The sequence below is a fragment of the Notamacropus eugenii genome, chromosome 1 (assembly GCF_028372415.1).
Source record: "Notamacropus eugenii isolate mMacEug1 chromosome 1, mMacEug1.pri_v2, whole genome shotgun sequence".
Taxonomy (NCBI): Eukaryota; Metazoa; Chordata; class Mammalia; order Diprotodontia; family Macropodidae; genus Notamacropus; species Notamacropus eugenii.
In genome coordinates this window covers 542,363,077-542,380,866 of record NC_092872.1, presented here as the reverse complement: position 1 = coordinate 542,380,866, position 17,790 = coordinate 542,363,077, and the positions used below count along the sequence as shown (strand labels likewise).

Below are 17,790 nucleotides of genomic sequence, written 5' to 3'. Positions count from 1 at the left end.
AAAGAGATAGTAATAATAAGAGAGCACCTAACTGACCTTAATGAATTCAAGTTACCTGGCCCAGATAAACAAAGTGCAAATATTGTCTAATCATCATGAAAGCAAATACAGTCAGCATATTATAGACAAGGAAGCTTGACCTCAATTTCTTGCAAAATTCCTTTTTAAAAAATATTGTTTATTTATAACTTTCTTTTTAAATTTTGAATTCCAAATTCTCTCCCTCTCTCCCCGTCCCCCACCCCCCACCTACTGGGAAGGCAAGCAATATGCTACCAATTATACTTGTGAAATAGCCATGTTTTTTAAAAGCAAGAAAAATAAACAAAGTTAGAAAATTAGACTTCATTTTGCTCTCAGAGTTCATCAGTTCTCTTTCTGGAGGTGTATAGCATTTTTCCATCATGAATGCTTTAGAATTGCCTTGGATCATTGTATTGATCAGGGTAGCCAATTCTTTCACAGTTGATCATCATTTAGAACATTGCTGTTGCTATGCACAATGATCACCCAGTTCTTCTCATTTCACTTTTCTTCAGTTCATATAGGTTTTTCTAAATGTTTTTCTAAAGCTACTCCCTCATTACTTATAGAGCAGTAGTACTCCAGCACAATCATATGCTACAGCTTGTTTAGCCATTCCTCAATTGATGAACAAGCCCTCAATTTTCAGGTCTTTACCACAAAAAGAGCTGCTATAAATATTTTTGTACATATAGGTCCTTTTTCTTTTTCTTTGATCTCTTTGGGATACAAACCTCATAGTGGTATTTCCTGCAAAATTTCTAAAATGAAGCATCTCAACTGAAATCCCATCTTCTATGGGAAGTAGTTTCCAGTCTCTCAATTCTACTGCCTTCCCTCTATTAATCATTTCCTATTTATCCTGTGTAACTTGTGTAAATATACGTATATGTACATACCTTTTGTGTGTGTGTGTGTGTGTGTGTGTGTGTATGTGTGTGTGCGTATGTGTGTGTGCATGCGCATTTGTATGTTGTCCCCATCTCCAATTAGATTATGAGTTCCTTAAGGACTGGACCGTCTTTTGTCTCTTTTTGTATCCTCAGAGCTCAGCATATTGTTTGTTACATAATAGGCACTTAATAAATGTTTAGTGATTGATAAACATTTAGAAAAGGAAATAGTTATTACAGAGAAACCAAGTTACTTCATCTAGAAAAGGTCATGACAAATTAATTTTATTTGCTTTGTTGACAAGATTACTAAACTAATAGTATAGGGAAATGTCTGCTGAGTTTTAAAACTAAGCATTTAATAAAATACTTCATACTATTCATGTGAAAAAGTTGGAGAAATATAGACTAGACGATAATGCAATGAGATGGATTCTGAACTGATTGACTGACAGAATGTAAAAACTTTTCGTTAATGGCTCCCTGTCAGCTTCTCAGGAGGTCTCTAGTAGAGTACCCCAAGAATCTGTTCTTTGCCCTGTGTTGTTTAATATTTTTAAACATTGCATTGTGTTGGACTGGACAAAGATATTGAAGGTATACATATTAAGTTTTCAGATGATGCAAAGCTGGCAGGAATAGCTAACACATCAGATAACCAAGGTAAAGTCCAAAGAGATTTTTGGAGGCTAGAATATTGGGCCAAATCTAATTAGGTAAAATTCAATAGAGATAAATGTAAAGTCTTACATTTGGGTTAAAAATTAATTTTAGAATTATAAGATACAGCAATTTGGAAAATACTTGGATTTATTAAATTCCAAGTTCAACATGAATTAGCAATATAAAGAAGCATTAAAAAAGGTAATTTGATCTTGGGCTATATTAATGAATAAGGAAATAATAGTCCTTTTGTACTCTTCTCTGGTCAAATCATCTGGAATATTATGTTCATATCTGCACGTTGATAAACTGGACATTCCAGAGAAAGGTAAACAGCATGGTGAAGAGTCTTGAGACCATATCACATGAAGTCAAAGTAACTGGACTTGTTTATCTTAGAGAAAATCAAGACAAGGGATGGGGGAGTAGTGGACATGATAGTTGTTTTCTGTTATTTGAAGGCGACTGTCACATGGAAGAGAAATTAGAATTGTTCTGCTTGATCCTACTAGCCAGAACCAGAAGCAGTGGGTGGAAGTTGTAAAGAGGCAAATTTAGACTTGAGTTAAAAAACAATTTTCTAACAATTATAGCTGTTCAGAAGTGGAATAGAATGTCTTGGAAGATAGCTCTTCTTTATTAGAGGTCTTCAAGCAGAGGTTGGATGACCACTTGTCCAGTGTGTTGTAGTGTGGATGCATTAGACTGGAAGATCAACATGTGGTCCCTTCTTGCTCCAAAATTCTTTGAGTCTACTATGAACTAAAGTTTTAAAGGTGAAAAATAAAAATTTTTCCAACTGCTAACCAGCTTCTCAATTAACCTTTAACTTTTAAAAGTAGCACATATTGAGGAACAACTGAACAAATTATGGCATATTATTTGGTGGAATACTGGTGGTGGTTGTCCTTTGTTCTTAAAGAGGACCAAAATGGCATCACTATGATAGAGTCAAATTACAGTGTGTCTGACTGGCTGATCAGACCAATACGAGCTCGGAATGCTGTACCACAGGTTGGGCACAAATAGTCCATGTGAACATTTGGGATAGATTTTCTAAATTTGCACAACTCATGTTTCTTTTGAGCTGCTTCATTTCTGCCTTGCACATAGAACACAGCACTTTCTCTGACAAGGGCATGTCATGTGGCAGTCCTGTACCAGTGTCTCCCATGTCACACAAGTCCAAAGTTTTTTAGAGAGAAAAAGAATGCTACTGTCGTAAGAAATGATGAAACGGCCAGATTCAGAGTAACCTAGGAAGACTTGTAGGAACAAATGTAGAATGAAGTAAGCAGAACCAGGAGAACAACATTCTAAAAACAACATTCTAAAGACAGCCTTTTAAAGACTTAAGAACTCTGATTAATGCAATGACCAATCATGACTCCAGAGCACTAATGGTGCATGCTACACACACTCTAACAAAGAGGTAATAGATTCCAGATGCAGACTGAAGTATGTTTTTTAAATAGCCTATATGGGGATTTGTCTTAATTATGCATATTTGTTACAAGAGGTTTTTTTTTCTTAATGTTTTCAGTGTGAGAGTGGGGGTGGAGTAGGTAGAAGGAAAGGAAACAAACTTGTTATTTGAAAAAATACAGAAGAAATCTTAAAGCCCATGTTTAAGTTTAATGCTTCCAATATAAAAATCATAGATCAAATACTTTTTTATTTTTGCTTTAGGTACTGTAAGACGATCCCGGGTCTAGTAATTTTTTTCTGTTTTCTGAGCCAATAAATTTGGCCTTATAGTGAAACTGAATGACGTTTCTATACAAACTTGATATGGTTATTGTTTCTATATAAATTTTAATTCAATTGAATGATATCATTACCCTGTGAAGTAATTTGACAAAGTTTTAAAAGCATTATATATTTCACAGTGGAGGACTTGGTTTATGGTTTAGTACCCTTTCAATGGGTGCTCATATTCATGATTTGGATCCCTACTACCCTCAGGTTCTGGGATAACCTATGTGTCTACAGTATTAAAACTATAGTTCATAGGTAAGGTGTGCTAGGCAATGTTTAACAACTGACTCAAAAAAATATACCCATGACATCCTTTTAAATTTAATTTGCAATATGAACATTTTCCTCATCACAGTCTTAAGATTAGAGAATCAACAGAACAATAAATCAAGCTGTGATTTTTAGTGTTTGCTGATTTTGATGTGTGAATACTCACAGTGAAATTTTAACAATCCTGAACTATTTTGAGCTGGCTCCAGCATACCCTTGTTCATAAACTTCTTATATCCTTAGCTTTAATAGTCAATCAGTAGACACAAGTAACTCAAAGTCAAGATTTTCACTAAAATGATATAGTTTATATAATAAGTAAAACATTTTCTTCCAGAAACCTGGGGTACGATGTCCCTCAAATACATCCATGTCTTTAAGAAGGGTAGGCACACATTTGGAGTATAATAGTTGTGGTTGTGTTCATCCTTCATTGCCAAAGAACACCATGCCATCAGAGAAATGATGACATGACTTGCGCTTGACTTTGTTTTGAGTGAGGGAGGGCTGTGTAGGTCACCAGCCTCACTACTCCTCCAGAGCCGTCTGAATCCAGTGAGGAGATATTCATCAGGATGACTGGAAACGACCCAGGATGCAAATGTAGGGAAGGTATGGGCCAAAACAACTCACATCTCAAGAGCTCAAAGTCCTCAAGGTCCCTTTACCTCACAGTGTCTCTGACGTTGGGTTGCTTAGCTGGGCTCCCATAGTTCAATTCTTTATTGCTACAGCTATCTCTCTCTTAAGTGTATAACCAGCTATCTTTGCTGTCAGAGGTCCCTCTCCTGAAAGCTATTTGAATACAGCCTTGCTGTTTCTGTGTCTGTCTGGAGAATATTATTTCCTACTGGTCACTACCTTCTGGTTCCTGCTTGAATTATGTCCAGGATTAAGACCAATTTTCATGCAGCCAATCCTAAACTTGCTGACTAATTTCACTAGAGAAAAATGTTCACACTTTTTAAAGGAATAACAAGGTGTTAATGAATTTATACTTCATTATCTGTGATTACATGCTATGGAGGAAATCAGTTGGTCAGGGACCAATTTCCCCTCTTACAATGAAAATACTAATATTTAAATAAGGAAAATTTTAGTTCTGTCATTTAATAGGTATTGGACTCTATGCAAATCACTTAATCTTTTTGGGCCTATATCTTAAAATGAGGATGTTGAACTAGTTTATTTTTAAGTTCCCACTTCAAAATTTTATGTTTCTGTATCTAAAGGAAAACATATTGACTTTAAATAAAAGATATTAAATATTTTTGTTGTGTCAAGTATAAAGTCCTATGCTTCAGGGCTGGGGACATAAAGATAAGTTACAGTTCGTGCCCACAAAGAGGGGATACATATGTATGAAGATAAGTGTAATACATGAGAAAAATGTGATAGGGACAAGAGAAGACCTAAGCAAACCATTCTTGGAAAATCTGAAGAGGAAGAAAAACACTTTCAATAGCTGTCCATTATTCTACCACAAAAGGCCATGAGTATCCCCTCACTTTCTCCAGGCCTCAAGATGAATGTGGAAGGTGCTGGCTTTTAGTAATTAACAAATTGTTTGGGTGTCAATACAAGTGTGATACAAACATCGAAACAGCTTTTAAAATGCAATCATAACTGAACAAACGGGACCACATTTATTATAAAACCATCATCAGCGTCTGGAGTTTGTGGGAACCCATTTACTGAAACTGAGGGCAGAAGGTCCCTGGAAAATGGACTAATGAAATTCTTAAGTGACAGTGCATCGGTATCCTAACTGTGTAGTTTTATAAAAGGAAACCTAAGTAAAAATGCCAGACCAGGATTTAGGAAGGAGAGAACCTCTATTTAGCCAAGTCCTTTAATAAATTAAAACATTTTCTTTCTGATAAATATTTGTATGTTCCTAATGGATAAACCCTTCCCTACAATAAGGAGCATTGTGGTATTGCTGTAATAGAGTATATCATTTATTTTAGTGAAATTTTTTGTGTAATCACACTCACAATAAAGATTTCTTTTTTCTTCAGTGCTAAGTATGTAGTATTTGCTCAATAAATATTTGTTTATTAATTTCAAACCAAGACAAAATAGAGGCAGTATGATATATTTGAAAGAGAATTTAATTGGATTGTATGTCAGGAGAGAGCTGCATTAAATCCTCTCTCTAATACCTACCATCTGTCTGACCATAGATAAGTCACTGAGTCTCTCTGAGACCTTAGTTTCCTCATCTGTAAAATAAGGATAATAATACTACCTACTTCTCAGAGTAGTTATAAAGATCAAATGGGATAATGTAGTGCTTAATAATTTACTATCTAAATATCAGCTATTAACATTACTTTATTTTTAACCAAACTTGTAATTTCATTGGTGTGTGAATTCCCTGCACCAGCGCAGATTAGCAATTCACTCATGAATTATAGCCTTATAGAGTTTCCCTGGGCATTAGAACTTAAATGTCTTGCTCATGGTTACTTAATCTCTGCATGTCAGAAACAGACCTTACAAGCCTTCTTGACTCCAAGGCTGATCCTCTGTACACTATACCATGCTGCCTCTAATTGTTATTATGATTTAAATGAAATTAAATAAAAGGCACTGAATGTACCATCCCAAGAATAAAAATCAAATAAAACTGTACCAGGTAAAGAAAAAATTCCAGGCTTATGGTTTTATAAGATCCCACTCAGTTTGTCTATTCTCAGCTATCAAAGTAGCAGCACAATAGGCCAGTCCACTAGATTAGTTCCTAAACACATTGTCCTGTGGCTCTTCAGGAGAACCCACAGAGGGAATGAATAGCCCATGCAGATCCAGGTGTATCTCTGTATCAACTGATGCCCGAGCCAATTCTGTAAATCGTTTTGCATCCAGTATGAGCAGAAAAGGTGATTTCTTGGGGTCAGTGGAAACAATCACTGATAATATAATACCTTTAAAAGAAAAAAAATGAACAAGTTTGGAAAATGGAGGGGAATTTTTTTGCTATTTCCAAGATAAAAAGAATTTTCATTGTTGCTGAAAATCTAAGCCTGAGAAAAATAAGGTGGTTTGGGTAACCAGGACTTAAATCCAAAGAAGAAAACTTGAAGGCAAAACTTAGATTTTTCTTTTTCTGATCTTCAACATTCAAAGCAGAAGAATGACATTTAGCTTGGGCCATCTTGGTGGTTGCCTCTTTAATACAAAGCAGGGACATAACAATACTATCTAGTGTAGCTTTGGAATACTTTTGGGAGATCTAATTGTGATTGGCTCAGAATAGCTGCAAATGTGACTTTCCTTGGGCCAGTATTGAAACCCCTATTGCTACTAGCATATATGCTTCTTCATTGTCTGCCCATTAAGAGAAAAACCCAAAACATCTAAGGCATTCCACACAAATGGTTAGACAATTAGGCCCACAGCTGAAGATCTATGCTTCAGACCCAACGGCCAAGACAGAGCCCCCTGGAGGAGGTTTCTAACTTCTGTTCTGGAAATACATTTGACTGGATTGAAGGAAGTTTGTGATGTGCCTCTACTCTTGTAAATGAGGAAGTTTTAGTATTGTATGCTAGACTTGGGGTCCAGAAGACCTGGGCTCAAATCCTGCCTCTGACCCTTACTAGTGTGTCATAAGAAAGTCCTTAATTACCAGGTACCTCAGTTTCCTCCTCTGTTATATTGGGATGGTAATATCTGTAGTGACTACCTCATAAGATAATTGTGAGGCTCAAATGAGATTAAAATAATATTAAAGGAACATATAAATGTATACTGATATTATTAATGCTGAAGTAAAGTTGAATCTGCGAAATAAGAATTAAGGGTTGTATGTTATGTGGGTCTGTGGACCAACCTGAGGGATTAGGAAGATGAACCATGGGAGATTTTGTGACTCACAATTTGTGGAATTCCTTTCTTAATGAAATAGGTTTCACTTTTTGAATCTTCATGTCATTTTTTTACGTTTTCTCCTTGCCAGTGTCATGTGATGGAAAGAACGTTGGATTTTGATTTAGAGGACCTGAATTTGAATCCTATCTGCTACTTCCTGCTGGAGCAAATATAACTGGTCCTCAATTTTGTTTGTTTTTGTGAAATGAGGGGGTTGGACTGACTGACCTCCAGCTGGTGGTAAGGCCAGTGACTGGACTGTTCAGATAAACATATAGGCATATTAGAGAAACAGCCTGAACCTTCAGGTTTCTTTCTGCACCCCTGTGAGGTTTTTACAATGCTTTCCTCACTCTGTGTAGTAGCTAGTAGGAACATTCTTATCCCTGTTTTACATGGAGGGAACTGAGGTCCAGAGCACTGAAGCTACTTGGCCAGTAAGTCTGTAAGTTGTAGCTCAACTTTGTATCTTGTAACCCTGAGACCAATGCTCTTCCCACAATCATGTTGCTATATGAACTGTATGAGAAGGTTCTGGGTAGCAAAGGAATTGAGGGAAACATCTCACAGGGTGCCCTGCCATTTTTTCCTATCTTGACTAAAACTGGATGGCTCCATCAAAAGTTGAAAGTGCTGTGAGATTAGTGCCTGCTACAAATGTGGGGTGTAGAATATGATTTTCTGGAATATCTGTTTCTCTTAGGTCTGTTTCGTGGCATGCATGTGTCAATTAATATGACCATTATTAACAGAGTTTTCTTTTATAGAGCAGAAAGGGCCCTTAGAGACTAGTCATGAATGAGGAAACTAGGACCCAATGCAGTTAAATGACTTACTCAAGGATACACAGTCACAGAAATGGACTAGAGCCCAGATCTCCTAACTTCTAGCCCTCTGATGTTTCAATATTACCCAAACGTTTTAAAACATTTTGAAGTTCCTTTCTTCCTTTCTGTAAATCCCCTATATCTTTATTGTGGGGTAAAAGGAATAGCTTCTTTAGGACTTCTTTAGGACTGAGGCAGCTCCTACTGCCGTCAGAATTTGCTTCCAATTGTAACTGCCTCCAACTCTCAATATTACACACCTTTAAGGAGTATGGAAAGAAGGGATCTGGTAGGACCAGAGGGACAGATGAACCACAGTAGAAAAGTGGAGAGAGTTCATGTGAAAATGATTCCATATTTACATAAGGAGAATTTGAAGACCTTCCTCCTCCCCACTCCCACCCCTAATGTCACCTTACCACCACACACATACATTTATCTAATAAGGAACTTCATCCCTATGGAAGGGTCATAACCGTGTCAACCAGGATCCACTTAGGGTTACATAGGCAGTAAATGTCAAAACTAGGTCTCAAACCCAGGCTTCTGGACTCTAAATCCAGAAAACTTCCCATTATAGTCTAAGGGTTCTTAACTGCGGTCTGTGAACTTTTTCATCTATCTATCTGTTTATATATCTATTTATCTGTCTGTCTATCTATCATCTATCTATCTATCTATCGCCGTATTTCAATATAATAGATCTCCTTTGTGATTCTACACATTTCTTTTTATTCATTTAGAAACTTCTGAAAAGTGATCTATAGGCCTCTCTAGACTGTCATAGGGGTTCATGACACAAAAAAAGTGAAGGACCCCTGCATCATGCTGCCTTTCATGGATTCCCTCTCTTTGCCTGCATGCTGTATGTACCCCTAGAGTATCTGTATACATGTTCTTTTCCCCTCTTCTACCCAACCCAGTAAAATGTAAGTTTCTCAAGGCCAGGGACAGTGTCAATTTTTAATCTTTGTGTTTATTCCTAGTGCCAAACACCTTGCTCATAGCTAAGTAAAAGCTTAGAGATAGGGACAGAACCTGTGATTAAATTGGTGTAGGAAACTCCTAGATGAGGATTCTCCTTCTACCAATGCAGTTTGGCACCTTCTCTGCCATTTACAATCTTACTGAATTGCCTAGAGAGTGAGAGCTGAAGTGGCATGCCTGGGGTCACACGACTAGTCTGTCAGAGGTGGAACTTCAGATCTTCCTGGTTTAAACCAGCTCTCTCTATCCAGTAGAATGCACTGCCTCTTAGTAAGTCAATGCTGAATTGAGTTGAATAGATTTGGCAGGGAAATAATTACATTTTCTGACCCTGCCAAATGAGTTGCTTTGGAAGCTGATTCCATGGCTTATTATGAAAGCAGACCGGAGTATTCACTAGGCCAAAAGCTCTTACCATCATCTTCATGTTGTGCATTAGGTGCAGGCACAAACACAGGCTCAGCAGGCCAACAGTGCTCCTCCCCCCATTTTAATGATGTCTTTGTCAGAATATCAAATTTCGTTATCTGTGTATTTAAAAGAAAGACAAATAGTGACTAAATTTTTGTGATATTGTGTTTTCTATATCTGGCATGCAATCAAACTTTCTAACTAACACATTGAAACCTGGGTATGTGGAGTAAACATTTATGGAAGTTTTGAGAATCTGTATAATGTTGACAGACAGGTCTGGTTTCTATTCCCTATGAGCTTTATAGTAGAAATCTGTCTCATAAGGAAAATAAAATCCTAAAGCCTGAAAAGGTTTTGCTTGCTTCTACAAGTAAAACTTGAAGTTACCTTTTTCAGATTCTATGTTAATTTACAGTTATGTCCATAGAGAAGCTAGTCCAGGAAACCAATTAGATTAACCCCACACCTGCAGAAGGCAGGTTCTCCATCATCATTGACAAGCTGACATATGGTCACTGTTGGCTTTGATGAGCCCTGGTGTTCCTCCATCTAGTTATGACTCAGTGTTTATTTCAGCTAAAAGGCTTTGTAATTAGATTGTTGTTCATTCATTTTTCATTTTCCCTTCTTCCATGAAACCAAGAAAGAGCCATTTTGCCTTCTTTTGCCCATTCCACCTCCATGTTAACTCTAGAGGATTAACTGTTTTTCTCTATATATGTTTATAATTCCTTTGCATAAAATCAGAAGAGTATTCTCTCCTTCATTTAATGTCTTCTTCACCTTATCATATCTGTCTTTATTGTGATCTTCTCAAGCTTCTCCCAAGTGTCATAGAAAAAGGTGTTACTTTTCTTTGAATTGAGTTGCTCCACAGGACCAAGAAGCAACCAATTTTGTAGCTGAGGCAAGAATATAAAATTATGTCACCTAACCTAAAAGTATGCCTTACTTGGGAGAGTAGATGCATATTTCATGTTTTATTCTCCTGTAAACTTCGTGTAGCCAAAGCAAATGCTTCTCTTGCCTCACTCTTGTTATGTCTCTGCCAAGAACCTATACCTTCTTGACTCAGAATCACAGGATCTCAGAGTTGAAAGTAACTTCAGAGGCCAACTACTCCATTTGATACCTGAATAAGAATCCCCTCATCAACATACAGCTTTTTCTTGAAGACTTGAAGTCCTAGCTCCAAGTGGCCTTGCTTCCTCATATAGCTTCTCTCTTTCATCTTCCATATCTCATTGACTCCTTCCCCTTTGCTTTGTAATATCCCTAGTTCTCTTCAACTTTGAAAAACCTCATTATTTTCTCTGTTCTTTAACTTGCACAAAAGAGAGACTTGAAGCGAACATAATAGCTCTCTAAAAGTATTTGAGACGCTGTTGTGGAAGAGGAATTAAACTTATTCTCCTTGGCCCCAGTGGTAGAATTAGGGATAATAGGTAGAGGCCTCAGAGAGACAGAGTTAGGCTTGGTATTAGTTGGAGGGGGGGAAGTGATGGAATAAAACCCTTCCTAACAATTAGAAGTGTTCAAAAGAATGGGCTGGTTCACAAGTTAGTAGGATACTTTGCAGTGGAGATCTACAGTTGATTAAATAATCCCTTGAAGGAAATTATGTAGAGATCTTTAGATCATGTACAGGTTGGAGTAGATGAGGTTCCTTCTAATTCTGTTTTTTTTTTATTTTATGATGACTACTGTAGATACTGACCTATTTTTCTCTTTCCTTTCATTGCTAAACTGTCTCCTGTGAGTGGTTTCTATGTACTGCCTTCATTTCTTCAAACAGGGATCTATTATTTTATCAGTTTGGATCTTTTCCCCTCCCGCATCTGATGCAGATCAAAACTTTTCTGGGTCTTTGTGAGTTCTAGTGGCAATTCATCATTTGTGACCAACTGGGTGATGAGTTTCTTCACAGAGTAGTAGCTGGGGGGTCTTTGGATGACAAATAATCTTATCCCTAACCAATCCTTCACTCAACACCTTTCCAGAGCTTGTGCTTTACTGGTATAGCCTTCAAAACGCCCAGAGTCAACTCCACACTGTGAGGAAGAATTAGAGTTAAGACTTTAGTAGATGATTCCTTACTGAAACCCCCTTAGCTTCTTCCCCTAACACTTCCCTGAAACTATTGTCTTAAAGTTCACCAATGACCTTATAATTGCCAAGTCAGAGAATCGTAGCATCTAGGATTAGAAGGCTCCTTAGTAACCATCTAGCCTAAACAACACCCAAAAGAAGTCAAGGAAAACCGACAGTGGCTTTCCATCCACTGTTGAAAGACCTTCAATGAGAGGGAATCTGCCACCTTCCAAGGCAGCCTGGTTCAGTTTATTATGACATCAAGCCTGAATTTGCCTCTGTAATTTGTATTCATTGTTTCTAATCCTGCCCTATGAAGCAAAGCAGAACAAGGTTTTATCCCTTTCCCACAACAGCTCTTCAAATATTTAAATAAAACTATAATGTTCTCCCTTAAGTCTTCTTTTCACTAGGCTAAACATACTGTTTCTTCCAACCAAGCCTTATATGACATCAAGGTTTGGAAGTCTTGGCTCCATTTATTTGTTTTGGTTCTTTCTGTATTTGTCTCCCTCCCCAATCCAACCTTTTCTCAAAGGACTCAAGCTCCTTCATTATCTTGGTTTTTCTCCATTGGATACTCTCCAGCTTATAGATGTCCTTTTTAAATTACAGTGCCTGTCTATATGTACAAAAATACTTATATTTTGTGGTGGCAAAGAATTGAAATTGAGGAGATCTCCATCAATTGAGGATGAATGGCTCCACAAGTTGTAGTCTCTGATTGTGAGGAAATACTATTGTGCTATAAGAAATGATGAACAGGTTATTTTCAGAAAAACCTGAAAGAAGATACATGAACTGATACAATGTAAAGTGAACAGAACCAGGATAACATTGTACACAGTGACAGCAATATTGTACAATAATCAACTGTGAATAACTTAGTTATCTTTAGATTCTGAAGGACCTATGATGAAAAATGTTATCTACCTCTTGAGAAAGAAATGATGGAATTTGAATGTAGATCAAAACATACTGTTTGTTTTTTAAATTTTCTTTATTTTTCATTTTTTGTTGTCTGCATTTTCTTTCACAACATGACTAATATGGAAATACGTTTTACATGTCTGCACATGTATAACCATTATAAAACTGCTTGCCTTTAGAAGGAGGGGGGATGTGAGGGAGAAGGAAAGAATTTGGAACTCAAAATTATTTTTATAAAAGAAGGCTAAAAATTATTTTTACGTATAATTACAAAACATAAAATATTTTTTAAAAGTTTAAAAAAAATAAAATTTGATGCCTAGAACTGAATACAATATTCTATCTCCAGATAGAGTCTGACTAGGACAGAATATGAAAAGATTATCACTTCTTTATTCCTGGAAGCTATATTTACCTTTCATGACTACCACATTATACTGCTAACTTCAATTGAGCTTATAGTCCACTGGAACCTGAAGATCTTCTCACATAAGATAATAACTATTCCTCCTCACTCCTACCTTGTGAAGTTTTTTTTTTTAGTCCAGTGAATACTTTATATTTATCTTAATTGAAATTCCTGTTAGATTCAGCTCAATGCATTAGCCTATCAAGATACTTTTGAATCCCAACTCTTTGATCCAGTCTGTTAACTAGTGCTCCCAGCCTTGTGTCGCCTGTAAATTTGAGAGCAGGTAATCTCTGCCTTTACCCAAATACTGATAAAAAAAAAATCTTAGAATAGGGCCAAGCACAGATCCCTTAGGATTCAGAAACTTTTTAAGTTAACATTGGATCATTAAATTACTACTTTTTGTGTTAAGCCATTCAATCAGTTATGAATCCATCCAATTGTTTTATCATCCTGTGTAGATCTCTGCTTTTGCAGGATAGTTTTGAACCTGCAGTTTGGAAAACCTGAATTCAAATACTGCCTCAAATCCTTAATGTATGTATGACCCTAGGCAAATCACTTAATTTCTTTCAGGCTCAGTTTCTTAATCTGTAAATTAGGAATAATAATATTATCTATATCAGGATTGATGTGAGGACCAAATGAAACTGCATACGTAAAGCACTTTGTAAACTGTATTCCATCCTATAAGTGGTAGCTATCATTATTATTATGACAAATACTTTGTAAAGTATATCGGCATTATGTCTCTATTGTATTAGTTTAGTAATTTTGTCAAAAAAGGAAATAAGGAAGTTCAATGACTTTTTCTCAGCCCTTGTACTCCTTGACATTTCTACCACATTTAATACTTCCTCTTTCTTGCGACTCTCTCTAATCTTAATGTGTGGCACTACAGGACTCTTGGGGACAGCTGGAATTCTGGGTCTGGAGTCAGGAAGACCAGAGTTCAAATCTGGCCTCAGACACTTACTAGCTGCGTCACCTTGGGCAAGTCACTTAACCCTATGAGCTGGAAAAGGAAATGGTAAACCATTCCAGTACCTTTGCCAAGAAAACCCCAAATAGGGTAACAGAGAGTCAGATATACGCTAAAATAAGTTAACAATAACAGTAACACAGTATTCTATTTCTTCTCCTGTCTTTCTGACTCTTCTGTCTCCTTCACTAGTTTCTCCTCTTCTTTATTATCCTTTCAATACGGATGTTTCTGAGGGCTTGGTATTGACCTGCTTCTCTTCCTTTTTAACACTGTCTCCCATTGAGAGTTCTACCATTTTCATGATTTTACCTATTGCCTATGTGCTACTGACTTGGAAATGATCTCTTCCTAAGCTTTAGTCAAGTACTCTACTAGATTTTTGGATATTCTGTCACCTTAAATTCAGCACATTCAAAACATCACTATCCTTTCCCCTTTGAATTGCTACCCTTTCCCAGCTTGCCTGTTTTTATTACTGGCACCAGCAGTCTTCCATGAAGTTGTGTGTGTCCCACTTAAAGGCAAATTGATTCATCATCACAGAAACCAGTGTGTGATATTTTAATGACCTTTAAATACGTTACCTTTGTTGGAATTGGAGTCCACTGCACTTCTGCTGCATAAATGTATCTGTATTTTTTCCCATTATGAGAATAATTAATACGAGGTAGCTCAATCCCTAAAAGAAAAATGGTTCATCAAATGAAGAATTAAAATAGATCATCAGAGAGACATCAAAAGGAAGAAGATCATTTACATCTTCATTGACAAATTGTCCAGCCTTGTCTCTATTAATAATAATAGCTCACATGTATGTGGGTCTTAATGGTTTTAAAAGGGTGCTTTATGCCCCTTACATCAAGAGATGCAAAAGGACACTAAGTGGAAAGGCTCTGGCATTGGAGTTCAAAGAACCATTCTGACTCCTGACCCTGCTCTTTATGTGCACTGTAACATTAGGCAGGTGACTTCTTTCTGGGCCCCGATTTCCTCATCTGTAAAACTATGGAGTTGGGTTAGAGAGCGCTAATGTGGTGTCCAACTTTGCAAATCTATGTTACTTTGAGCTTTATGACAATCCTGTAAAGTAGAGAGAGATTATTATCCCCATCAAAAATGAAAATGAAGATTAGAGAGATGGAACTGAATTTCCAAAGGTCAGTGGCAGAACTGAGACTCAAGACCAGATCTTCTGACTCCAATCCTAGGCAGCTGGTCAGAATAAACTCCAGAGAAAATGTAATTCATTTAAATATGATATCCAAAGGTAAACAAAACTTTCTGTTAATTAAGTTGACTACTGCAGACTATTTAATAAATTAGGAAAGATATATATATTTTTTAAGTGTGTAAAATTACACAAGACAAATCCAATATAGTTTAATGACTATGAAATCACAACTGTCTTCTTTTAGCCCTTTAGAAAAAAAAATTCAGATCCTTGTGATTATACACACATATACATTTTATGTACCTGTGTTTAAATATATTTTTATAAGTTAACAAATAAAATCAACATTAGGCATTAGAACTAAATTGACATATGAAGTTTTAAATAAAATATGGGGAAATACAAATGAAGGTAAGATGTCAGAGAAAATCAGAAAATCCTTCAGAAGAAACTTTAAAGGGTGAATAATCTTTCCACCTGTGTTTCAAAAGAGGAACTTAAGGGTGCACGAGACTATTGGGTGTAGCAGGCAAGGTTTCAGTGGGAGTGGGATATTGATCTGGGGAGGAGTTGCCTTGCCCCATAAATTAGTAATTAAAAACTCTTTCATGTACATAGCTAGACAGATTCCAAGGTGAGAAGCTCTTAGGAAGAATTTCTCCAGCCCCCTGGGGTGAGAAGATAATATCTTGACTCTGATAGAGAGTTTTTAGACTGAGACAACCTTCATGAAGCAAACCAGGAAACTTGACATGTTGTTAGGCTAGTCTTCTGCTAGGCTGTTACCTTTTTATAAGCATTGGCTATGGCACAGGTCAAAGATAATTTCCTGATTCGGAGTGTAATGAGATTTCAAAAGCAGAACCCATAGTCCATATGCTCTCAAGAGAAGAAATAAGGTTCTGAAAGAAGGGACCTATGAAACAGGAGGTTTATGAGATAGCACGACTGAGACTCAGGGAGATGAAATGCCAGGGGACAAGGACACTTAAGGGGACAGGAGCACAAGGAGAGACATTAATTATGAAGCAGCCTGACAGCACAAAAAAATGGAATGAAATCAGCTCAGTTTTCTAAGGAATACCAAAGCCAGGTCTGACAGAAACTGTCCCAGGTATTGCTATACTTTACCAGAAGAAGGTTTGTTTTTATTGGCAAATTCAGATGTTTTGCCAAGTGTGAGGCCATTAATGACAGCATCTTATTTTCAGGGACTTCCTGTCTTCTTGGGGAGTGGCCCTGCACCTGCCCACAGATCTGGGTGTTTGGTGCTCCCTAGTCACAGAAACTGATAGTGGCTTTGTTAATCATGCAACTAAAGACTTAGGAACTCTAGACCTCAAATACAATTTCACATTATTTCTGGTCTACATTCCAACCAAATTAGGCTAGCAGCTGTTCAATGCATGCCATCTCTTGCCTCTGTGTATTTGTGCAGGCAGAATATCCACCATGTCTGGAATTCACTCCCTTCTCCATTAGCAGAGGTAATGGGCATAACACTAGTCTTGGAGTCAGAAAGATCTGCATTCAAATCCTGTCTCAAATACTGGGCAATTAACTCTCTTAACCTTAGTTTCCTTATCTGTAAAATGGAGATAATGCTCCTGTATCATAGGGTTGTTGTGAAGACCAAATAAAATAATGTTTGTAAAACACTTTACAAGTACTTAAAGTATTGTGTAAATATGATTTTATTATTATTATTTTCCTATTATTATTATATTTTCAGCTTTTCCTGGAATCCTTATCTTAGCCTTAGGAAAGGAGCTAACTTCTTTATTTAATATGCCCTGATCCCTTCAGCTTGAAGTATAATGATCTTCCTATAATTTTCCCAGATATTCGTCTGATCTCTCCTTTACCACTATCACACCCTGTCTTATATAATATTTCTCTGGGTACAATAATTTATAAGTAATGAGGACAGGGATTGTTCATTTTGTGTCCCCTAGTGCCTAGCACAAGGCTTTCCATGTAGCAAGTGCTTCATAAATGTCCAGCTGAATTGTAGATCATGTCAGCAGCTAACTCAGACCCTACTCATTCCTAGGAGCTGAACTGAAGCTTTCTTTCGCAAGGAACCATCTGACACCTGGGAAAATAAATGTCTATGATTACTAGTTTGTTGTTGTTTTTTATTATTGAGGTGTTTAGAGACTGGTTAAAAGAGATATCTTAACATACCAACTTAGGTTACCTTCAAATTTTATTCAGACAAACTCCTCATTAGCTACCTAATTTCCATCATCTGCAACATTTAATTATAGGCAGGTTTCTTCCACAGAATAGTTCTGGAACATTATTAATTGGTATATTCTTAAGGTGCACAAATTAAATTTTAATATTTGTCTAAGCAAACAGTAATTATGAGGGGAAAACTGTGACCCCCCCAAACCCATCATATATTCCATAGTCAAATAAACTAGAAATAATTTTTTAGTAGTTTGTTCAGGCCATTGCTACCTTTTACTAGCACAGATAATTGA

At 36.8% G+C, this 17,790-nt stretch overlaps 1 protein-coding gene across 4 annotated transcripts in view; it reads right to left on the bottom strand.

Moving 5' to 3' along the window:
* Window positions 1-3,195: 3,195 nt before the first annotated feature.
* Window positions 3,196-17,790, bottom strand: part of BCO1 (beta-carotene oxygenase 1) — a 152,640-nt gene continuing 138,045 nt past the window's right edge. For all 4 annotated transcript variants that reach the window (XM_072634170.1, XM_072634171.1, XM_072634172.1 and 1 more), the window contains 3 exons: window positions 14,715-14,809; window positions 9,714-9,825; window positions 3,196-6,538 (listed from right to left, as the gene is read on the bottom strand). In XM_072634170.1, coding sequence (XP_072490271.1) covers window positions 6,348-6,538; window positions 9,714-9,825; window positions 14,715-14,809 — 398 coding nt within the window. In that variant the 3' untranslated portion in view covers window positions 3,196-6,347. The remainder of the gene's footprint in view (window positions 6,539-9,713; window positions 9,826-14,714; window positions 14,810-17,790) is intronic.